The sequence below is a fragment of the Felis catus genome, chromosome D2 (genome assembly GCF_018350175.1).
Source record: "Felis catus isolate Fca126 chromosome D2, F.catus_Fca126_mat1.0, whole genome shotgun sequence".
Taxonomy (NCBI): domain Eukaryota; kingdom Metazoa; phylum Chordata; class Mammalia; order Carnivora; family Felidae; genus Felis; species Felis catus.
Window position 1 is genome coordinate 34,669,285 of NC_058378.1, and position 25,497 is coordinate 34,694,781.

General features: G+C 37.8%; 1 protein-coding gene across 5 annotated transcripts in view; it reads left to right on the plus strand.

Annotated features, from left to right (window-relative positions):
- ADK (adenosine kinase) overlaps positions 1-25,497 on the plus strand; it is a 523,245-nt gene that overhangs the window by 28,565 nt on the left and 469,183 nt on the right. For 2 of the 5 annotated variants that reach the window (XM_045040997.1, XM_045040998.1), the window contains exon 2: positions 14,299-14,373. The exons of 2 other annotated variants lie outside the window; for them this stretch is intronic. In XM_045040997.1, the coding sequence (XP_044896932.1) occupies positions 14,299-14,373 (75 nt within the window). Of the gene's footprint in view, positions 1-8,841; positions 8,917-14,298; positions 14,374-25,497 lie in introns of all 5 variants that reach the window. One more of the 5 variants, XM_045040996.1, reaches the window with a different exon arrangement.

Genomic DNA, 25,497 nt, shown 5'->3' on the forward strand with positions numbered 1-25,497 from the left:
CAGGACATTCCTGGATCATACTAGTTATCCTGGCATAATTATTAATAGTTCTTCCTTTATTCTCAAAGGTGTCCTGTTTGGGTGATAAATTATCTGGTCACCTACTTCTACACTGTAATAATTTTGTTGTAGTAGATTTTGGTCATTGAAATGTTACTTGAAATAGGACCATACAAGAATGGAATATTAGCCTTTTGGGGGGGGGGTATATTTGGATGTTTTTCATTGGTCAGGTATTTTTATTGTACTGAGAGTTCTGGATGTCTAAATCTAGTATTTTAAACATGAAAGCATAAGATTTGAAATTGGGAATCATTTATTTGTTGTCTGACTTTTGGCAGGCTTTAAAATGTTTTAAACCTCGTGTTCTTGTTAAACAGAGGTAATTGCAATACCTATCCTATGGGGCTATTGTGAAGATTTAAAGACAGTAACATAAAAAAAAACAAAGACAACATATAAAAATGCTTAAGCTCTAAATAACTGTGTTAGCCTTGTCACATATGTGCTTCTGAAAACTGAATTTAAAACGAACAATTTTGGGGTGCCTGGCTGCCTTACTTGGAAGAGCATGCCGCTCTTGATCTTGCGGTTGTGAGTTCAAGACTCACGTTAGGTGTAGAGATTACTAAATAAATAAAATGAACAATTTTTATCTAGATTAAGGGAATTTACTATTTAATAGAGCAAAGACAATCTGTGGAAGTGTTTTACTGTAACAGGAACAGGGACTTAATAGCAGTTGAAGATATATGTGTGGGTTTTTTGGAAGGAAAGGGCTGAAATTTCAACATATTTGTATGCTGAAAAGAATGATGCCATAGGAAGCAAAAAAACAGATGATGCTGGGAAGAGGGAAGAGATCATTTCTTTCTTTTTTTTTTTTGTCAAAAAGAGATTTATGAAATAAGTGTATCATTAGGGAAGTCTATAAACTTTATTTTTTATTTTTTTTGTCAAAAAAGAAGAGCTTTATTAAATAAGTTACTGTATCAGAGATCATTTTCTTGAGAATGCAAGGAGGTGTATTCAAAATACAAATGCAAGGATTGGCCTTACAGAGCCCAAGGGACACAAATATTTCCCTAGTCTATTCACTTGGCTAGTGAAAAAAAAAAATGCCAACAAAATAATTTACATACAGTAAAATCAATGATCATAAGTTCACTGAATTTTGAATATGAATGTATATATTCATATTCATATAAATACAACTCAGGTCAATATATAAAACATCTTCATCTCCCCTGCCTCTTTTCAATTAATCCTGTTATTTCCTGTTGCATCCAGGCAACCATTTTCTATCAGTAGTTACTGGTTTGCCTGTTGTAGAACTTCATATAAATGGAATTATACAGTAAGTACTATTTGTGTCTCTTTACTTTTATCTGTTTACTTTTGTTCAATAATAATTTTGAGATTTATCCATTTTGATGTGTATATCAGTAGTTTGTTCCTTTTCATTGCTGAGTAATATTCCATTACATGGAACTGTTGGTGGACTTTGGGTTGTTTCTAGTTTTTGATTACTCTAAATAAAGTTGCTGTGAACATTTTTCTTTAAGTCTTTGTCTAGACTTGTGTAAATACCTGGGTGTGGAATTGCTGTGTCCTAGGATAAATGTCTGTTTAACTTCAGAAACCACCTAACCACTTTTAAACCACTTTTTTAAAATGGAAAGCTAAACACATTTGACATTCCCACCAGTGGTGTTATAAGACTTCCAGTTATTCTATATTCTTAACAATGTTTGGCATTTTTTATTTTAGTCATTCTGGTGGGTGTGTAGTTACATTTCATTGTGGTTTTAGTTTGCAGTTCCTTGATGGCTAATGATGTTGTGATTATACACTGTTTGCTTATCTTTTCTTTTGAACTGCCAGTCATTTCAAGTCTTTTACCTATATTTTGACTCAGTTGTCTTTTTGTTGCTGATTTGTAGTTTTTATATTCTGGATACAAGTTATTTGTCAGATTGTATATACACACACTCTTAAACACACTTTGATATGTAGCAGATGTTTTCTCCCCATTTTGAGCCATGCCTTTCCATCTTTTGGGAGCAGAAGTTTTAAATTTTGATGAAGTCAAATTAATTGATTTGATTTATTTGTTAGTTATTACCTATTGTGTTCTTAGAAATCTTTCCTTATCCCTGTCACAAAATTGTGAAACTATTCTGTTATGTTTTCTTCTAGAAGCTTTATAATTTTAGTTTTCACATTTAGGTCTATGATCCATCTAAAACTAAATTCTTGCTATGGTGTAAGAGTTTCTCAAAAAAGTCCTCAGTCAATTGATTAAATTGGTGTATGTTTTTCCTAGGACTTAATATTCTGATCCATTGAACTATTTGTATATTGCTCTGCTGGTGCCCCCTGTCTTAATTATTGTAATTTTGTAAGATTGATATGGTTTCTTTAAATTTTTTTTACTGAATTCAGTAATGAAGCTATCTGGGTCTGAAATATTTTTTTGGGTAAAACAGTAGAAAATCTTAAATTACAAATTCACTTTCTTTAACTGATATGTAATTAGTCAGATTTTCGATTTTTTCCTGTGTCAGTTTTGGAAAGTTGCATTTTTAAGGAAATCTGTTCTAATTTATTGAGTTATTTACACAGTTGCTCATAATATTTCCCTAGTATTCTATTATTGCGTGTAGGGGGGAGATCAGTCTTACAACGGTTTACCAATCATATTAATCTTTTTAAAGACCCAGATTTTGGTTTTGTTAAATTTAAATTTCTGTTTTGGAAATATGCTTTCTATTTCATTTATCTTTGGTCTCATCTTTTTCCTTCTACTCTTTTGGAGTTAATTTGCTCTTTTGCTAGGTTTTTTTTGTTTTGTTTTGAGTCAGAAGTTTAGATTATTGATTTTTAAACCTTTCTTGTTTTCTAATATATGTACTTCATATATGAAATTTCTCCCACTAAGTACTTCTTTGATTACATCATACAAATTTTGATATGTGTGTTCAATTCAAATTATTTTCTAATTTTTATTGAGATTTCTTGAATCCACAGGTCATTTAGAAGTTAGTTTCATGGCCTAGCTTATAGTCTGTTTTGCTGAATGTTACATGTGTTTTCAGTCTTTAATTTCAGTCAGCAGTATTTTGAGGTTTTTAGTGTAGATGTTGTGCACATTTTTCATTAAGTAAATAAATATTATGGTTACTGGGTATAGTGTCCTATAAATACCAGTTAGGTCAAGTTTAATTTGTTTACTTAATTGTTATTAACTGTTATTTAATTGAGATATAATTCACATACCATAAAATCTACCATTTTAAACTGTACAGCTCTTTGGGGTGCCTGGGTGGCTCAGTTGGTTGAGCGTCTGACTTCAGCTCAGGTCATGATCTCACAGTTTGTGGGCTCGAGCCCCGCATCAGGCTCTGTGCTGACTGCTTGCTCACAGCTTGGAGCCTGCTTCAGATTCTGTGTCTCCTTGTCTCTCTGCCCCTCCCCCCTCACGCTTTGTCTCACTCTGTTTCTCAAAAATAAATAAATGTAAACTGTACAGCTCAGTGTTTTTTAATATATTTACAAGGTTGTACGACTATTACCACTATCTAATTCCAGAACATTTTCATCACCCCAAAACTAAACCTCATACTTGTTAGCAGTCACTCTCCATTTTTTCTGTCCATCCCCTGGCAATTCACTAATCTACTTTGTCTTTGTGGTTTGCCATATTCTGGACATTTCATAAGTGAAATCATAATATTTGGCCTTTTGTGTCTGGCTTCTTTCATTGAGTATAATGTTTTCAAAGTTCATTTATGTTGTTGCATGTATCAGTATTTCATTCCTTCTTATGGCTGAGTAATCTATAGTATGTATATCCTACATTTTATCCATCTTTTGATGGATATTTGTATTTCCACTTGAGTATTATGAATAACGCTGCTATAACCATTCATGTATAAGTTTTTGTATTGTCACATGTTTTTATTTCCCATACTTAGAAGTGGAATTGCTGGGTCATATGCTAAGTTAATGTTTACTTTTTTAAGAAACCGTCCAACTCTTTTTCAAGCTAGCTGCTCATTTCCAACAACAATGCACGAGGATTCCACTTTCTCCACTTGTTGCCAATGCTTGTTATTGTCTCCCAATCTTTGCTGAGAGGCTCTGTGTGCTTGTTGAGGCATACCTTTTAACATTCAGGCAGGCTTACAGCTCTGCCATAATCTTTATTTCCTGCTTGTGCAGAGACTCATGGCTCAGAGATGATTGCTTAGGACCTTTTCAGGCCTTGAGCACGCCACAGCTCTGGGCACATGTGCATAGTTTTCTAGGTCCTCAGGAATATTCAGAACTTTTCAGAGCCTTTTGTGGATGTCTCATGCCTCCACTTTTCCTTTTAAGTTTTTTGGTTAGCTTCTTTTGTGTGCCAACTGCTTCAGACAGCTGGGAGGTTAAACAATTGCAGCTGATTGTTTTTGACAAATGCTCCTGGGGAAAAGGGTGTTAGAGCTGGGCAAGCTCGGAGTCAGGTCAAATAATGAGAAGCCTCAGGAGTGGGGTTTTTCAGGGAACTGCCAGTAAGCTTAAATAATAGCAGTGCTCTGAAGATAGGGCTTTGAAAGAGCTCCAGTCCTGTTCGGACCTGTCTAGCAGCTGCTAGGCTCCTGGTTTTCACTGTGTGTGTGGGCTTTTGCTTTTTAAGGCTACCATGGAGCTGGGAAGAGGGGAATGGGAATAGGGCAAGTTAAAATGGCACAAAACTTGCTGTTTAAAAAAAACAATTTTTTAATGTTTTATTTATTCTTGAGAGAGAGAGAGAGACAGACAGACAGACAGAGACAGAGCATCAGTGGGGGTGGAGCAGAGGGAGAAAGGGACACAGAATCCGAAGCAGGCTCCAGGCTCCCGGCTCCCAGCTGTCAGCACAGAGCCCGACTCCAGGCTCAAACTCACAAGCCGTGAGATCATGACCTGAGCTGAAGTCGGATGCTCAACTGACTGAGCCACCCAGGCGCCTCCAAAACTTGCTGTTTTAAATGAGATTTGGCCTTTTTTAGAAAATGCCCCCCAGAATATTGTAAGCCTTTGGTTAGTATTTAAGACTGAAAAAGTTGATTTTGACATTTTTTTGCCAGTGTTCTTGTCGCTTTTATGGAGAGACAATTTTTGGAGGCTCTTATTCTGCTATTCCTCATGATGTCATGATGAGGACATTTTAAGCTTTTTTGTTATTGTAATTTTTTTAATATACTTTTCCTTTTTTTATTTTAAACTTTTTAAATATACTTTTTCTTTCTTTTGAAATACTTTAAGACTCACAAGAAGTTGCAAAAATAGTTCAGAGAGGTCCTGTGCACTCTTCACCCAACTTCCCTTAATGATACAGGATAAGTTGACCACAGATATTACTAGAATGTTATCAGTTTTCACACATACTGTTTTTTTATTGGTGTGGTGGTGGTGGTGTATAGATCTGCGAAGTTTTATCATGTCCAGATTAGCGTAACCATTAACATAGTTAAGGTACTAAACTGTTGTATCATCACAAAAAACCTGTTTTGTGTTATCCCTTTATGGTCACCTCCCCTCAACCTTAGCCCCGGCAGCTATGAATCTATTCTTTAACAATGTAATTTTTCTCACTTTGAGAGTGTTATATAAATGGAATCATACAGTATGTAACACATAAATAAGGCTTTTATATTCACTCAGCATATGTCTTCGAAATCTATCCAAATTGTATCCTAGTTCATTTCTTTTTATTACTGAGTGTTAGTCCATTGTATGGGTGTACCACAGTTTACCTACTCACTTGTCGAAGGACATTTGGTTGTTTCTAATTTTTTTTTACTATTACAGATAAAGCTGTTATGAACATTTGTGTACAGGTTTCTGTGTGAACTAAGTTCTCATTTTTCTAGGATAAATATCTAATAGTGTGATTCCTTTCTTATTTTTGTGTTTTACCAATTACTGAAAGAGGGGTGTTAAGATTGTGTATTTATCTAATTTGTTTCTGTCAAGTTTTTTCCCCCCAAGTATTTGAAGCCATTTCTTTTCTTGATGAAATGACTTATTTATTTGAAATCCTTTTTATATGGCGATACTCCTTGTTTTAAAGTCTACCTAGTCTATACAGCATAGGGATAAAGTTAATGGTATTGTAGTAGCATTGTATGTAGACAGATGGTAGCTACACTTGTGAGCATAACGTACAGAGTTGTCAAATCATTATGTTGTACACCTGAAACTAACGTAATGTTGCATGTCTACTATACTTTAATAAAAAAATAAAATCTACCTTGGCTGATATTAATATAGCCACTGAAGTTTTCTTACAGTGTTCGCATAGTATATCTTTCTATTCAGTCTTTTATTTTCAAACTCTCTGTGCCTTTATATTTAAAGTGTATCTCTAGTAAATAACATTTAATTTGTTTTTAATCCAGTGTGATTATCTTTTAGTTGGAGTATTTGATCCATTGACATTTAATATAATTACTAATATGGTTGGTATTAATAATGTTTTCCAATTATCCTTTATGTTGTTTTGCCTTTCATGCCTTTTATTTTTCTAAGTTGAGTATTTTATAGTTTTTCATTTTATATCCTCTATTGGATTTTGTTGTATTATCATTTAGTGATTGCTGTAGGGAACACAACATTCCTTTTTAACTTATTATAACCTGTCTTGAATTAATGATCTGTCATTTCACCTTTAAAGTCTAATTTTACTCTAGACTCAGTCTTGATCTTTGGGAGCCTGAGAAAAGCAGCAGTCTATTGATAGAAAAGGTCAGAGCGTAGAATTGCAAAATTGCTCAAAGCCCTTGTGATTATCATATATGCTAGCCATTGAGAAGACAAATATGATTAAGATTTAAAAAATTATTTTACCTTTTATGTCTCACTGATTGAGATCAATTAAGATAAATACAAAGTAACCCCTAAAATCAATTAAAAAGTTTATCAAAGAACTTATAGAACCTAGGGGGAGAGAATGAATAAAACTTTGGGAGGAAGGGCAGCAGTACTTAACACAGAACTCCAGAAGCTATCATCCATACTGTGAACATCAACTTGTGCAGCTTTACATGAGAACCTTTTGGTAGGAGTTAGGCAGAGAAGATTTTCTAAAAGGTTGCATATGAGAAAATTTTAAAAAGATGAATGGGAATTTGCTAGGCAAAAGAAGTAGGGGAAGGACTTTTAGTCAGTCTTTCTTGGGGAACAAGTGAAGTGTTATGATCAGCAAATAGATTGTGTGTATTAGAATGGTAAGTGATAAAGTTAAAGACACACTGTATTTCAGTGCTTTTTTTAAATTTTAATTTATTTTTTTATTAGAGAACACATGTGAGCAGGGGAGGGGCAGAGGGAGAGGAAGAGAGAGAATCCCAAGTAGGCTCCATACTGAGACAATGTGGGGCTCCATCCTGTGACCCTGGGATCACAACCTGAGCCAAAACCAAAAGTTGTGTTTCTATTTAAGAAACTAGCCATTTTAAAGAATTAGTGTTTTTAGCAAAGTTTTAATTTGTCATATTGGAATGAAGTCATATTAGTCATATGATGATGGAGAGTAGTTTAAAGTATTTGCTTTTGGAAATAACTGTATAATTTTTGTTAAGTAATCTCTATTCCAAACATGGGGCTCAAACTTAAAACCCAAGATCAAGAGTTGCATGCCTTGCTGACTGAGCCAGACCAGGTGCCCCAAGAAATAATTGTTTAATTTTAACTTACTATATGAAGACTTCTCTTATGTATTACTTTAAATTTTGTCGCTACCTCTTACACTAGCCACTCTTGCAGCAACAGGTTCCATGTGGGTTTTGGACAATTACAACCTAATAGCATTTCTCATCAGGGCCATGCTGCATAGTTTTTTAAGGGGAGATAGTAGTCACCATATAAATTCTCTCTCTTTTGTCCTTTAGACAGGGATCTCTGAGTCACATTTCAACTTTTCCTGAAAAGTTTGAGCCACAATCACCTATAGTGATGGGATTGAGTGATATCATCTGTAATCATGGCCAGCTCAGTAACACATCTTCATAGGTTTTTCCTCCTTTCCTGTTTCAGTCTCTCATCTCTTGCCTCTGCTTCCTGGAATCACTTTTCAAATAAGTGCCCTGTTTATAAGTCTTTGTTTCAGACTCACTTTTGGGAGAACCTATCCCAAGACACCATCTTTTTTTTTTTTTAATGTTTGCCTGTTTATTGTATTTTTAATGTTTACCTGTGAATGTATACTTGTTTATTGTTACCTGTTTATCATAAAGTATACAGACAAATGGAAAAGATGCATAGGGCAAGTACGATGTATGGGTTTTCCAACACCACCAAGCAATGAACTCAATTCTGACACTATCTACATGGAGATAGTGTTAGATGCCACAAGTTAAGAGCTCAGTTCCACAAGATTGTCCCTTCCCACACTTCAGATTCTGGATTCCATCTGTACTTTTTTTTTTTTTTTAATGTTTATTTATTTTTGAGAGAGAGACACAGCATGAATGGGGGAGGAGCAGAGAGTGAAGGAGACATAGAATCCAAAGCAGGTTCCAGGCTCTGAGCTGTCAGCACAGAGCCCGATGCGGGGCTAGAACCCATGAATCGTGAGATCATGACCTGAGCAAAAGTCGGATGCTTAACCGACTGAGTCACCCAGGCGCCCCTCCACCTGTACTTCTGACCAACCAGTTCGAGATCAGAGATTCCTATGACCCCCTACTTGGGTTCATTTAATTTGCTAGAGTGGTTCATAGAACTCAGAGAAGCATTTTACTTACTAGATTATGGTTTATAATTGTCAGATGACAAACAATTTAGTAATGAGTTTCATGTTCTTTATTCAAGGGAAAAACTGCGTGGATTTGGAGTGTACAGTGCCTTAGAAGCAGTGGAATACTCCTCCCAAGGCATGTTGGGCAAGTGTGTATTTTGTAGAGTGTTAGAAGGGGCAACGTGGAAATGGCATCATTGGCTAGGATTGCATATCTGACTTTATTTAGAGAGATCAAGGAACAAACAAATAAGTATAGAGTTGTCTGGTGTTAGGGGAGTAGCAGACTGGATATATACCACGTTTCTGGTCAATCTGACCATTTACAGGAACACAAAAGTTAAAAGTTATTTTTTAATGTTTATTTATTTTTGAGACAGAGAGAGACAGAGCATGAACGGGGGAGGGTCATAGAGAGAGGGAGACACAGAATCCGAAGCAGGCTCCAGGCTCTCAGCTGTCAGCACAGAGCCTGACGCAGGGCTTGACTCACGACTTGACTCATGACTCATGGACTGTGAGATCATGACCTGAGTGGAAGTTGGACGCTTAACCGACTGGGCCACCCAGGCGCCCCGGAACACAAAAGTTTAGTTTGCTGATGACGCACCCTGGGCTGGAGATGGCTCCATCTTAGGCTTAGAAATTTATTTTAACATTATAAAAGGATATAACTGAGGAAGAGCTGGAAGGAAGAGATGCATAAGCCAAGGTATGTGAGAAAGGACAGGAACTTCATGCTCTGTGAGCCCCTTTCCCCAAATCTCCAGATATGTTCACCAGTCTGGAAGCTCTCTGAAACTCATCCTTTTGGATTTATATGGAGGCTTCATTACATAGGCATAGTTGATTAAATCACTCCCTGGAGGTGAAGGGGGACTACTAATCCTCTAGTCCCCCGAGGTTCCCCTTGGAACCACCCCCATCCTTAGGTTACCTAGGAGTTTTCCAAAAGTAACCTCATTAATATAACAAAAGATACCTTTATCCCACTCCTCAGAAATGCCAAGGTTTTTAGGAGCTCTTTGCCAGGGACCCAGAAGAAGGCCAAACGTGCATTTCTTATTCTAAATCACAATATCACAGAAAGGTATGGGAGTGGGGGGATTGAACTTCCGTGCACTCTTTGGGCGGTGCCACCTTCCCAGCAGTTGGGTTCACCAACCCAGAAGCTTCTACACCATCTTAATTTATTATGTTTTTAAGATTTATGTTAAAATTTTGATTGGCATCTGCTAGTATATTTATTGAGTTACTCTTGGGGAAGTAGTTTATTTTTTTTTTATTTTTTATTTTTTTTAAATTTTTTTTTTCAACGTTTTTATTTATTTTTGGGACAGAGAGAGACAGAGCATGAATGGGGGACGGGCAGAGAGAGGGAGACACAGAATCAGAAGCAGGCTCCAGGCTCCGAGCCATCAGCCCAGAGCCTGACGCGGGGCTCGAACTCACGGGCCGCGAGATCGTGACCTGGCTGAAGTCGGACGCTCAACCGACTGCGCCACCCAGGTGCCCCTTGGGGAAGTAGTTTAAGTGTATAGTTTGAGAATTAGAAATAACTTTATAAGACACAAGGCAGCCTATATATATGAATAAGTAGAATTTGTTTAAATGCATAAAACTATTACCGTCTATTGGAGATATACAAAGAAAATGTCAAATATTGGTTGAACATATTTTTTCAAGCTCCATGTTTCTATGACAGTAAAAGTAAAATCCATATAACCTTTCTCACAAAGGGAAGGAAAAGAAATCCAAGAGATCTGCCTGAGAATTAATTAAGACTTTAGCCTCAGAGGAACTTAAATTAATGGAACATGGATTCATAATGCCAATTCTAACAATCTTGTCTATATTACAGCTTTATAATAAAAATGAATTATAAAATATAACAAGTTTAAAAAATGAAATATGACAATTTATGTCTATTAGTAACAGAAAATGAGTCTGAAATTGTAATCAACAAAATAATTTCCTTACATGTAATCAAAAGTCCAAAGAGGATATAGGTTTCAAGCGAAGCTTAATAGGTCCAACAACTTCATCAAATGACCCAGTTTCTCTGTGTCATGACTTAGTTTCCATTCTGCCCTCTGTGATGTCAGATTTACCTCAAGGCAGCCACCTGGGAACCTTGAGGTACTTAAATCTTCCAACACCTTCTGCATTTATACTCTGGAGGAAGATGTTTTATATATGAGCATTCCTAGGAAGGAAACCTTGGTGTCCCTTTTGATTTGACTGGTTTAGGTTACATGCCTATCTCTGAACGGATAAGTATGGGTAGAGAAATGCATTGTGCTGACTGGTTTAGACTTTGCTGTTCCTCCAGGTTAAGCCAGTCAGACTCACTCTCTCCATGAACTGGAGTAGGTCAGTTCCACCCAGATCTCTTTAAAAAAAATTTTTTTTTTCAACGTTTATTTATTTTTGGGACAGAGAGAGACAGAGCATGAACGGGGGAGGGGCAGAGAGAGAGGGAGACACAGAATCGGAAACAGGCTCCAGGCTCTGAGCCATCAGCCCAGAGCCCGACGCGGGGCTCGAACTCACGGACCGCGAGATCATGACCTGGCTGAAGTCGGACGCTTAACCGACTGCGCCACCCAGGCGCCCCCACCCAGATCTCTTTAGCCTGTACCTTTGGAGTGAAAGGAGGATGACAAGGAACAGATGACAAGCACACAATTCTGGTTTGTTAGAGAATGTCTTCAAATGACCTTAACTGAATTGTAATATTATTTGGCAATAACAAGGCAAATATTATGGTTATCTAGTTTATTAACAATAAATAATAAAAGAACAAGTTTCTAGTTAAATTTTTTCCTGATCACATTTCCCCTCCTCCTCCTCCTCCTCCTCCTTCTTCTTCTTTTTAAATTTTATAGAGAAGAGAGAGAGCAAGAGTGCAAGTGGGGGAGGAGGGCAGAGAGAGAGAGAGAGAGAGAGAGAGAGAGAGAGGGAGAGAATCTTAAGCAGGCTCCATGCTCAGCATGGATTCCAACTTGGGGCTCGATCCCACGACCCTGGAATCATGACCTGAGCCATAATCAAAGTCAGATGCTAAACCAACTGAGCCACCCAGGCTCCCCAACAATCATCATTATTGATATATAAAAAATTTCTTCCAGTATTACATTTGACCAATTCAGTTCCAGTATATTCTTGCTCTGTGTGTAAATGTATTTGTGTCCATTTGCATTCAGGAAAAAAAAGTTTTGCTAGACAGGTAAGTTTAGGAATATAAGTTTAAACAGGGTTCTGTGATTCATTCTGCTCATCTTTTCCCCCATATTTCTTAGAGTATAGAAACCTTAGGCCCAAAGAGGGTGCATTGATTTATTAATACTATACTAAGTTTTCAAATGGAGTGCAATGAACTGTTTTGGGAATCCATGAGATGTTCAAAGGTTTGACTTCTGAAAAAGAAATATCACAATTATTGTCCTTAAAACTAAGAGGGGACAAGCTGGGGTGGAGCGATTGATATGAGGGTAGCAGGATATTTTGTGGTGTTAGAAATGTTACATATTTTGATTCTGGTGGTGGATTCATGACTGTATGCATTAAACCAAACACTAAAAAAGGGTGAGTAAAAAGAAACAGCCAAGCAGCCCAGTAACATCCCATGCTTTTTTTAAAAAAAGCAAATTCTAGGAGTTTTTATTGTTTGAATAACAATACACAAATCAGGCAGAGAAGTTTCTAAATAAAATGATGGCCAAGTTTTTTTTGTTTTTTTGTTTTTTTGTTTTTTTTTTTTATATATGAAATTTATTGTCAAATTGGTTTCCATACAACACCCAGTGCTCATCCCAAAAGGTGCCCTCCTCAATACCCATCACCCACCCTCTCCTCCCTCCCACCCCCCATCAACCCTCAGTTTGTTCTCAGTTTTTAACAGTCTCTTATGCTTTGGATGGCCAAGTTTTAATGTATCTGCCTGTTGATCCTTTATCTTCTAAGTACTTAAGATATTTTCTTTTTATATTAGATTTTTTTTTTCTGATTATAAATGCAACTTAAGTCTGAATAGATAATTGTATTTTCTTTTAACTCTCCCTCGTTCAGCTTTCTTTAAACAGAAAAAAGGGGGCGGTGTGGCGCCCATGTGACTCAGTCAGTTAAGTGTCTGACTTCGTCTCAGGTCATGATCTTGCGGTCTGTGGTTTTGAGCCCTGCATTGGGCTCTGTGCTGACAGCTGAGAGCCTGGAGCCTGCTTTGGATTCGGTGTCTCCCTCTCTCTCTGCCCCTCCTCTGTTCATGCTCTGTCTCTCTCAAAAATGAATAAACGTTAAAAAAAAATTAAATTTATGGGGCGCCTGGGTGGCGCAGTCGGTTGAGCGTCCGACTTCAGCCAGGTCACGATCTCGCGGTCCGTGAGTTCGAGCCCCGCGTCAGGCTCTGGGCTGATGGCTCGGAGCCTGGAGCCTGTTTCCGATTCTGTGTCTCCCTCTTTCTGCCCCTCCCCCGTTCATGCTCTGTCTCTCTCTGTCCCAAAAATAGATAAACGTTGAAAAAAAAAATTAAATTTATAAAATAAAAAGAGAAAGGGGAGAGAAAAAAGAACAAAGGGACAAATACCTCTTTATTATGTATTCAGCCATAGTTGCCCAAACTGTGGTTTTAATATGATACTGCAATTCAGTCTTCTAAATCATTGTAGATTATAAGTGTAGGTTATATTTTATTCTCTTAAAGAAACTCTGGGGTACCAGTAGTATTGATATTACTGATAGTCTCCATGTGATGAAGATAGAAACTGGTTTGGAGGCAACTGGAAGAGGTCTTCAGCAAACTGGAGACCAACGGGAGATTACACAGAGGCAAATTTCATTGAAAAACCTAGAAGAATGCTTCCCACTGAGGCTGACCCAACCATGGCCACTGGTCCATTTCTTGCTGTTAGTTGGGCTTCTGTTTAAGGCATCTCTTGTGGTGGAGTTGTAGCCTTCTCTTGGTTTTGAGCTACACTGGGATCATTGTGGAACATAGACTTCTTTGAAGTCTGTTAAATGTAATTGAAAATTTCACTATCTGTGATACTCATTGTGCGGGTCTCACCACATTCAGTTTGTCCAAGGTGGGGCTTTTGGCTGGACTCCTGGAGGACTTGCTGCAACCTCCCTAATCACTTTTGGTAGTTGGGTATCTTACTAGCTAGATAAAGTTAATTATCTGTCATGTTTGTTGGGTATAGAACTTTTGTTATGATAGAACTTAAAAAAAAAAACAGTCTAATTAGCTTTGGTCATTAGCTGTTGAATATTATGAAAAAAGGTCACATGATCTGGTTTCTTCTATTTGATCCAATTTGAAAGTCATCCTCCTTTCTATATAGCTTATGCTACCTCTAAAATGTTGTCTGAAATGTAAAAACCAAATCAAAGGTTTAATAAACTAGCATGTTAGGTTTATTTTTGAGGTAAAGTGAAGATACATATTTTTATCTTTGTGTGCATTTTATACATCAGCTTACTTTTAGAAGTATTTCTAACTTGTGCTTGCATTTTTGTGTGTTTTTTTTTAGTGAAAATATTCTCTTTGGGATGGGAAATCCTCTTCTTGACATCACTGCTGTAGTGGATAAGGATTTCCTTGATAAGTGAGTATTAAATTCTTCGTATGTACTATGTGAAACTTATATCAAAAGAAAAACTGTTGAAGACTTTGGACTCTAATACTTTCAATTGGAGGAAAACTCAGGAAATTTAATGTCATTAATAGCAAGTTGCATTATAATTATTTATGAATTGACCACAGTTTTCTCTGGGAAAACTTTAGGTACATTTGTTCAATCCTGTTGCTAGTTTCACTTGAAATTAATTAACAATTCAAGTTTATTTTTGAGAGAGAGAGAGAGAAAAACTGCATGCACGTGCATGGGTGTGGGGCAGAGAGAGAGGGGGTGGCTAGAGGATCTAAAGCGGGCTCTGTGCTGACAGCAGAGAGCTTGATGTCTGTCTTGAACTCATGAACTGTGAGATCATGACCTGAGCCGAAGTCACACACTTAACTTGATTGGGCAACTCAGGTGTCCCTGAAATTTATTTTTTATTCTCTGCAAGGAAGAAGTATATATGACTTACCTAATGATTTAGTTCCCAAATTTTTAAATTGTTATCAGTGAACTACATCTGTCATGGTGCTATAACATAAATGGGAAAAGAAATAGGATTAGAGAGGACAAGAAGAATATGCAGGACATAATTCAGAGGTGATCATTCTATATTAATTGTCCCTTAATAGTAACTTCTGATGTTTTAAATTTATTTTTTTTTTATTTAAAAAAATTTTTTTTTCAACGTTTATTTATTTTTGGGACAGAGAAAGACAGAGCATGAACGGGGGAGGGGCAGAGAGAGAGGGAGGCACAGAATCGGAAACAGGCTCCAGGCTCTGAGCCATCAGCCCAGAGCCCGACGCGGGGCTCGAACTCACGGACCGCGAGATCGTGACCTGGCTGAAGTCGGACGCTTAACCAACTGCGCCACCCAGGCGCCCCTCTGATGTTTTAAATTTAGCTGAGAAATCAGTTTGTGTTTATTTTTCTGGCTGTTTGACACCATTTGGTACAAAGAAAAAATTAAGTAGTAAAAAAGGGATTTATAATGAGGAAGCAAGTTCTGTCTGTGCCCAAGGGCAACCACTTTTTTTTTTTTTTTTTAACATTTTTATTTATTTTTGGGACAGAGAGAGACAGAGCATGAACGGGGGAGGGGCAGAGAGAGAGGGAGACACAGAATTGGAAACAGGCTCCAGGCTCCGAGCCATCAGCCCAGAGCCTGACGCGGGGCTCGAACTCACGGACCGCGAGATCGTGACCTGGCTGAAGTCGGACGCTTAACCGACTGTGCCACCCAGGCACCCCAACCACTTTTTTTTTTTTAATTGAGGTAAAGTTCACTTAAAATTTATAATTTTAACACTTGTAAAATGTGTAATTCAATGACTGCCAATACATTTTTAGGGTTGTACAACCATCACTGCTATCTAATTCCAGAACATTTTCATCACCCCAAAAACAAAACTGTACCTGAAATGGGTAATCATTTCACTATCCCTGCCTGCCCTTTCCCCACCTCTGCTCCATGCTCTGATCTCTTGGGACCTACCATTCTGCTTTCTGTTTCTATGGATTTGCTTATTTTGGCCATTGTATTTCATATAAATGGAAACAGTTTGTGGCCTTTTGTGTCTGTCTTATTTCACTTAGCATGATGTTTTTCAAGGTTCATCCAAGTTGTAGCATGTATTAGTAACTCATTCCTTTTTGTGGCAAAATAATATTCCATTGTGTACACACGCACGCACACACACACACACACACAACACACACTGTATTGGTTGATGAGCACTTAGGTTGTTTCCTTTTTTGGCTGTTGTGAATCAAGCTGCTATGAACATTTGTGTATGAGTTTTTGTGTGGACATGTATTTTCATTAATCTATGGTATTGGTATCTATTGGAGTGGGATTACTGAGTCATGGTAATTCTGTGTTTAACTTTTTGAGGAACTACCTAACTTTTCTACATGGTTGCACCCTTTGATATTCCTACCAGTAATGTATGAGGATTCCATTTTCTTGCCAAAACTTGTTCTTTTCCCTTATTAATTAATTAATTAATATTTATAATTTTTTTTATTTTTGAGAGAGAGAGCATAAGCAGGGGAGAGTGGCAAAGGGCGGGGGTGGGGGGGGAGAGAGAGAGAGAGAGAGGAAGAAAGGAAGGAAGGAAGGAAGGAAGGAAGGAAGAAAAAATCTTAAGCAGGCTCCATGCTCAGCACAGAGCTGGATGCATTACTCAGTCCCACGACCCTTGCATCATTACCTGAGCCAAAGTCAAGAGTCAGATGCTCAACCAACTGAGCCACCCAGGCACCCCATTTTATTATTTTTAAATATTTTATTTTTTAAGTAATCTCTGCACCCAACATGGGGCTTGAACTCATAATACCGAGATTAAGAGTGACATGTTACACTGACTGAGCCAGCCAGGCGCCCCTTCCTTTGTTTAAATTATAGCCATCTTAGTGGGTGTAAAGTGATATTTCATTGTGGGTTTTGATTTGCATTTTTCTAATGACTAAAGATGTTAAACATCTTTTTCATGTGCTATTCATGTATATTAAAGTCCTTCACCCATTTCTGAATTTAGTTGTTTGTCTTTTGTTGTTGAATTGTAAGTGCTCTTTATATATTCTGGATAATAGACCCCCTTATCAGATAAATGATTTGTAAACATTTTCTCCCTTTCTTTGGGTTATTTTTGCTTTCTTTATAGTTTCCTTTTATGCACAAAGATATTTAATTTTGATGAAGTTCAGTTTATTTTTTCATTTGTTGCTTGTGCTCTTGCTGTCATAATGAGAATTCATTCTTTTGCATGTGGAAATCTGGTTATTTCAGCATCATTTGTTGAAAAGACTATTCTTTTTCCCATTGAATACTCTTGGTACTTCTTATGAAAATCAGTTGCTTATAGACTTGAGGTTTAATTTCTGGATTCTCAATTTTTTCCACTGATCTTTATGTCTGTCCTTTTGCCATTACCACACTGTTTTCATTATTGCAGCTGATTATTTCAGTAGTAAGTTTTGAAGTAATGTGAGGAAGTGTGAGTTCTCCAACTTTGTTGTTTTTTAATTTAAGCTTGTTTTGTCTATTTAGGGGGTGCCTGGGTAGCTTACTCGGTTAAGTGTCCCACTTTGGCTTAGGTTATGATCTTGTGCTTTGTGATTTCGAGCCCCTCATCCGGCTCTTTGCTGACAGCTCAGAGCCTGAAGCCTGCTTCAGATTCTGTGTCTCCTCTCTCTTTGCCCCTCTCTGCTCGTACTCTGTCTCTTTCTCTCAAAAATAAACATTAAAAAAAAAAAGATGTCCATTTGGAATCTTTTGAAATTCCATATGAATTTTAGAATCAGCTTATCTATTTCTGCAAAAACGGCACTTGGCATTTTGTATGGGACTGTACTGAATTTGTAGATCAGTTTTGTAAGTACTGACATTTTAACAATACTAAGTCTTTCAGTTCATGAACAGGGGATGTCTTTCCATTTATTTAGGTTGTCTTTAAGTTGTTTCAAAAGTGTTTAGTAGTTTTCAGTGTGTAAGTCTTACATTTTCTTGGTTAAGTTTAATCCTAAGTATTTCATTATTTTTGATGTTACTGTAAATAGAATTGTTTTATTAAGTTTATTTTTCTTTGTTTGTTTTTTTCCACAGTACTTGTTAGTTGTTTATTTATCAAGAGAAACTATTCCATAGTCCAATATTCATGTTTCATAGTTCAGGGATATAGGTCAGTGACCAACTTCCGTGGAACCAACCGAAAGAAAGTCACTTTGCTCTCTGAAAGATACCAGCCTTCATCATTTCCTCAAAATCTTTTCTGGGAATCATAATTTCTGTAGAAATCTACATAAACCTTCTTTCTGGTTTGTCCACAGCAAACTTTTAGGAAGCTGGAACCCCCAGGGTTATAATGAATGTTGCAACAATACGAAATTACAGATGCTTAGCCAGAAGGCCTTGCATCTGAAGTTTTAGCAAAGCACTGGAAGTCACAGTATTTATTCTCCTCAACACCATCTTCAAACCCAAACTTAATTTTACTTTTGGATTATTCATTGCTAGTACATAAAAATACAACTGATTTGGTGGGGGGACAACCACTGTTAACAAATTGTATTTTTTAATGTCCTGGAAACTACCCCTATAACTCTTTTAGGTAAACTTGTATGTCAAAGGATCAGGCAAGAATTTATAAATGTGTAAATTTGGCCTATTGTAATATAATAAGAAATGGCTCAGATCATGATCCCACGGTCATGGGATCCAGCCCTGTGAAGGACTCTGTGCTGAGCATGGAGCCTGCTTAAAATTCTCTCTTTCCCCTGCTTGCTCGCTCTCTCTCTCTCTCTCTCTCTCTCTCTCTCATTCAAATGTATTTATTTATTTTTAAATGTTTATTTTTGAGAGAGAGAGAGAACACGTGCAAGCAGGGGAATGGCAGAGAGAGAGGGAGATAGAAGATACAAAGTGGGCTCTGCGCTGACAACAGAGAGCCTGATGTAGGGCCCAAACTCATATTTATGTCTCTATATAGACTGATGTCTTGCCTATAGACTTGTAGGTTAATTTCTGGATTCTCAATTCTTTCCCATTGATCTTTATGTCTTTCCTTTTGCCACTACCACACTGTTTTGATATTGCAGCTGATTATTGCAGAAGTAAGTTTTGAAGTAATGTGACAGAGTGTGAGCCCTCTAAATTTGTTGTTGTCTTTTAAGATTGTTTTGTCTGTTTAGGGGGTGCCTGGGTAGCTCAGTCGGTTAAGAGTCCCACTTTGGTTGTGAGATCATGACCTGAGCCAAAATCAAGAGTCACATGCTCAACTGACTAGGCTACCCAGGAACCGCTAAGATTTTTTATTTTTTAGGTAATCTCTACACCCAACATATGATTAGAACTCACTACCCCGAGATCACACGCTCCACTGACTGAGCCAGCCAGGCCACCCTGCATTTATTTATTTATTAAAAAAAATTTTTTTTAATGTTTATTTATTTTTGAGAGACAGAGAGACCAAACATGAGCACGGGAGGGGCAGGGAGAGAGGGAGACACAGAATCCGAAGCACCCTCCAAGCTCTGAGCTGTCAGCACAGAGCCTGACGCAGGGCTCGAACTCACAAACCGTGAGATCATGACCTGAGCCCAAGTTGGACGCTTAACTGACTGAGCCACCCAGGCGCCCCAGGATATTTGTTTTTAAAAGTTCATGCAAATGTGATCAGAATGGTTGTGATCTGACAGCTGTGTGCTGATACTACAGAGAACTCAAGTCGCTTCTTTGTTTCATTAGCAGCTCATCCTAAATAAGCTGAAACTTAGTATTTTTGTTTTGAGTTTTAATTTTTAAACTTGATTTTTGACGTCAGTACTTGGAGATAAAAAGCAAGGTTTTGGATCCTAATCATAAATGTAGAGACTTTCCTATTCTTATGTTCCAGAACATTTTTTTCCAAAATACACTTTGAAAGTATTCCTTATTATTTCACTAGACTGTGTTTAATTTACATTTCAGACCATATTTAGTTAAGTGTTTTTTATATTTGAACTGTGTAAAAATAAATTTTCTGGGAATAGTTGGGTACTAAGCAAATGAATAAATATATATTTATTAGTCTCTTACACTGTGAAAACGAGTTAACTATCACAATTTTTTGGATAGAATTTGTTTTCTGATTCTGATTTTTTAAAAAAATATCTGGCCTTCGGGCACCTGGGTGGCTTAGTCAGTTAAGTGTCCTGCTCTTGATTTCGGCTCAGGTCATGATCTCATGGTTTGGGAGTTTGATCCCCAAGTAGGTCTCTGCACTGACAGTGTGGAGCCTGCTTGGAATTCTCTGTCTCTCTCTGCTCTTCCCTTGTGCTCTCTTTCTCTCAAAATAAATAAACTTAAAGGTATCTGGGGGGTGCCTGGGTAGCTCAGTTGGTTGAGCATCCAACTTTGGCTCAGGTCATCATCTCACAGTTTGTGAGTTGGAGCCCCACATCAGGCTGTGTGCTGACAGCTCAGAGCCTGGAGCCCACTTTGTGTCTCCCTGTCTCTCTGCCCTTCCCCTGCTCATGCTCTGTATCTCTCTCTTTCAAAAATAAGTAAACATTAAAAAAAGAAAAAGTATCTGGCCTTTTGAATAAAAAATACTTATCAATGTACAACTACTGCTAGTTAAAAAGTAAACTAGTACTAAAGGTTTATTGTTTTTAAGTTCATTTATTTATTTTGAGAGAGAGAGAGAGAGAGAGAGAGAGAGAGAGAGAGCAAGCAGAGGAGGGACGGAGAGGGAGGGAGAGAGAGAGAATCCCAAGCAGGTTCTGTGCTTTCAGCATGGAGCCCGACAAGGGGCTTGGTCCCATGAACTGAGACCATGACCCAAGCCCAAATCCAGAGTTGGACACTCAACCAACTGAGCCTCCCAAATGCCCTAGTACTGAAAATTTTTAAGGAATAATGTTAGTCCTTTGCTGCATCTTCCACCTCTCCCCTTGCTTTTACCCTATATCCCAAAAGTGCTATTTTTCCAAAAGAAACCATTTCTAATTCTTAGCTGTTCGTTCCTGGTATCCAATTGTTTCTAAATAATACACTAATATTGCTGTATGTGATTTTTATAAGGCTGGTTGATTGGAGAGGCAAAGAATAAATGTTCCTTTAGTGTAGGGAAAGGATACAAGAACACGATTGCATTAGGAGGGTTTCCTGAACAGAGGACACAACACTCCGTGTGGAGGGGCACATTTGATCTTCAAGTTCCTGTGGGAGGATATAACCTAATCATGTTCATGAATGATAGTGGAAAGGATTTCCTCTGGCCTTCTGAGAACTTTGCTTTTGCCATTTTTTACCAGGAATTTTTATAATTTCTTGGTGTTTAATTGTTGAAGAGTCTCTGGCTACTTATCTCATTGTTGTCCAGGTTCTAGTAACTGTTAAAAACTGCTGTACATTCCTGAATGTTTACTGTGAGAGTAGGCAAATTGAAGGTTAATTTCTCATGCATACAATCTGACTAGCAGTCCCAAGCTTAGGGTCTGTTTGAGGTCTGTATTACTAGGTATTTCTTAGGTTTGTCAGTTTTTATTTATTTATTAAAAAAATTTTTTTTAATTTTATTTATTCTTAAGCACTACCCCCCACTGTAGGGCTTGAACTCCTGACCACAAGATCAAGATTCACATGCTCCATCTACCAGCGGAGTCAGCCAGGAGCTCCTTGGCTTTGCCAGTTTTAGATATGTATTGACTCCCTATTGTGATAGCTAAGGATTTAGCTCTCTTTCACCTGTTACCGTTTCCTCTTCATCTTCCCCATGTTATTAAATTATGTTAAAAGCCAATAATCATTGTGAACAAAATTGTGGACTATGGTTACTTATAAAATTTTTTGTTTTTCTTCCAGTGACTTATTATATCCTGTATTCATTTGTACCATTTTCTATACACTTACTGAAAATTTCAAACCACTGTTGTTAAATCTGTCATATGCCTACTAACCTCTTCCCTTCTCCTCCCCCTCTGCCTCCTCATTTCTTAAAAATCAGTAAGGGGACGCCTGGGTGGCTCAGTCAGTTAAGCGTCTGACTTCAGCTCAGGTCATGATCTCATGGCTTGTGAGTTTGAGCCCCATGTCGGGCTCTGTCTCTCTCTCTCTCAAAAAATAGATAAACATTAAAAAAAAAAAATTAAAAAAAATCAGTAAGTCTGTCAACATCTTTTTCTCTGGTGACCTCCTTTCTAGAGTTCTCCATCTTTGTGCTCAAACTGAACAGGTTGTGCTGTTAGACTTTTTTTTGTTTTTAAGTTTATTTATTTATTTTCAGAGAGAGGGAGAAAGCGAGAATGAGCAGGGGAGGGGCAGAGAGAGACAGAGGGAGAGAGAGAATCCCAAGTAGGCTCCATGCTGTCATGCCAGATCCCGACGCGGGGCTCAACCTCAGGAACCTTGAGATTATGACCTGAGCTGAAACCAAGAGTTTCCATTTCCTCAGAGTCAGGCACTCCACTGACTGAGCCATTCAGGCGTGCCCCCACCCTTTAAAATAGCAGTTTGCCTTGAACTTCCCTCTGACTTTCTCCTGTTTCAGATTTCTTGTTTCCCATACCTTATATATGCTTAGTTGGTTTTGTGTGTGCTTGTGTGTGTGTGTGTGTGTGTGTGTGTGTGTGTGTGTGTGTATATAGCATAGCCTCAGTAGCTTCCTAAGAGAAAGAGTGCATGAGTACGTGTAATTTTAATCCTTGCATATGTGTGACAATCTTTAAAAATTTTTTTCCTTTGCACCTATTGGTTGGTTAATAGGGTTTTTTTTTTGTTTTTTTGTTTTTTTTTTGCAAATTTGAAGGCATGTGCCATTGTCTGCCGTACATCAAATGCATCTCCTTCCTTTGTAGATCACTAGTCTTTTTCTCTGTGAAAGCTTTTAGTGTTTTTGTTGTTGTTGTTCCTGCTGTTAGTAAATTATTATTATGTAACATTCTGTTGTGTTATGGATGTAGTCTTTTTCTCCTCTCTAAACATATTAATTAGAGATGGTTTTGTTTGTTTTATGAAGGTTTCTCTTCTGTTTCCTGCTTTATCTCTGATTTCTGTGGATTACTCTTATTATTTACTGTGGCCTTCACAATGGAGACTTTCTTTCAATATTAGTTGATTTTTGGCTCTCTGTTCATATTAAATGGTAAGACATTAAAAACCTCATTCCATTGATTTGTATAGGAAGAAGAAAAAATACAAAAGGATATGTTCTAAGCTCTAACAGTTGTGGGAGGGTAGGTTGGCTAGGGTAGGTACTTTTATTTCAACATTCTGTACAGTTTAAGATTTTTATAACAATTTTGAATTGCTTTTATAATTTTCTAAAAAAGCTTTGATAAAATTATCTATTGCTATGTAACATGTTACCCCCAAACATGGCTGCTTAAAATAACAAACAAGTTTAGCATCTGTCACAGTTTCTGAGGGTCAGGAATTTGAGAGTGTGGCATAGCTGAGTTATTCTAGCTTAGGGTCTCTGGTCAAGTTGTAGTCAGTCTCTTGGCCATGGTGGCATTCATTTCAGGGCTCAACTATGGCTGGAAGATTTGATTCACAGATGACTCATTATTGGCTGTCCTCACTTCCTTAAAACCTTTTTTTTTTCTTAAAGTTTATTTATTTCAACAGAGAGAGAGAGAGAGAGAGAGAGTTAGTGAGTGAGCATGAGTGGAGGAGGGGGTTGGTGCAGAGAGAGAGGGAGAGAGAATATCAAGCAGGTCCCATGCTATTAGCAAGGAGCCAGTGTGGAGTCCTACCTGGGCTCGAACCCATGAACTGTGAGATTGTGACCTGAGCTGAAACCAAGAATTGGATGCTCAACCAACTGAGCCACCCAGATTGCCGTCTTAAAAGCTTTTGAACTGAGGATATCAGTTTCTCATCTCATGGACCAACACATGGTAGCTGTTTGCTCTCTTACTAGTGATTTGAGAGAGGCAATCATTTTCCCTAGATGGAAACTGTAGTCTATCATTTTTGCTATCATGCTATCATTTTTGCCATATACTGTTGATCATACACACCAAGCCTGGTATAATGAGGGAGGGCACTACACGTGGACGTAAAAAACAGGAGGCAGGGATTACTGGTGGGTGACCAGAGTGTACACTTTGGTAGCTTCCAAGATGGCTCCCAGTGATCCCTTCCTCCTGGTATTTCATTGAGTAGTTTCATCCCAACTGTACTAGGACTGATCTATATAAGGAATGGCATACAGTAGGAGTGTTGGTATGCTACAGATTAGGTTGTAAAAGACTGTGGTTTCCATATTGAGTGTTCTCTCACTTGTTTGTACACAAACCTCTTTCTTTCTTTTGGATTACTAATTCTGGGGGGAGCTAGCTGCCATCTCTTGATATTCAGGCACCCTATGGAGTGGGAGATAAGAGGCCTCTGCTCTACAGCCTTTGAGGAACCGAGACTTGCCAGCAACCATGTACATGAGCTTAGAAGTGGATTCTCCATCCTCTGTTGAACCCTGAGTTTACTGCAGCTTTGGCTGACAGCTTGATTGTAACTTCATGAGAGACCTTGAGCCAGAATCAGTTAGCTAAGCCACTCCTGGGTTCCTGACCCTTAAAACCTGTGTGGGATAATGAGTGTTGTTTTAATCTGACAAGTTTTGGGTGAATTTGTTAAATAGCTGAAGAACACTAATAAGTAAAGCAAAAAAAATTTTTTTCACACACACACACACACACACACACACACACACACACACACCATACACATTCAAAACCTCATTGGAAGGTTGGTATGCATAGGTTGGGCTTGTTGAGTAATGGAACTTTATTGTGGCTTGATTATATTAAAAGCCTGTTTTTATGGGCTGACTCCTAATATTGGTATCTGGAAGTCTATTCTCTTGAGTCTGTTTAGTTTCTTTACAGACAAGTCTTTGAAGCCTGGTTGCTTTATTCTTAGAGCTGGACAGGGTAAGGGGGCTAAAGTTACCATAATTAAGTAGGTGGTTTGATCTGTCCCTTCCTATTTGTCCTGTTTTGCCTGTTGTCTCTCATTTCAGAGATGCTTCTGTTTGGTTTCTTCAGACAATAAATCTCTAATTTATTTTAAGAATTGTAACTTGTCATGGTGAGATGGTAGTCAGTTTCCCTACTTTTAGCTCCATGCCTTATCCATTTCCTCTGAGACTTAGGGCTTCTGCTAGTAGCCTTGGCTTGCCTATCATAATGTAGCCTTTTTCTGTCGCAATTGAGATTTGTTTTTCCAGCTCTGGTAAGTTCTTCATTCGCTCTTCTTTCTCTTCTTTCCTTTCCTTTCCTTTCCTTTCCTTTCCTTTCCTTTCCTTTCCTTTCCTTTCCTTTCCTTTCCTTTCCTTTCCTTTCCTTTCTGATTTTATTTTTTTAAGTAATCTCTAACCGACCTGGGGCTTGAACTCACAGCCCTGAGATCGAGTTACATGCTCTATTTACTGAGCCAGCCAGGTGTCTCTCCCTCTCCTTTAAAAAAAAAAAAATCATTTTTTTTTTTAAGATTTTAATTTTATTTATTTATTTTTAAAGTTTATTTTGAGAGAGAAAGAGAGTACTTGTGCACAAATGGGAGAGGGGCAGAGATAGAGGTAGAGAGGGAATCCCAAGCAGGCTCTGTGCTGTTAGTGCAGA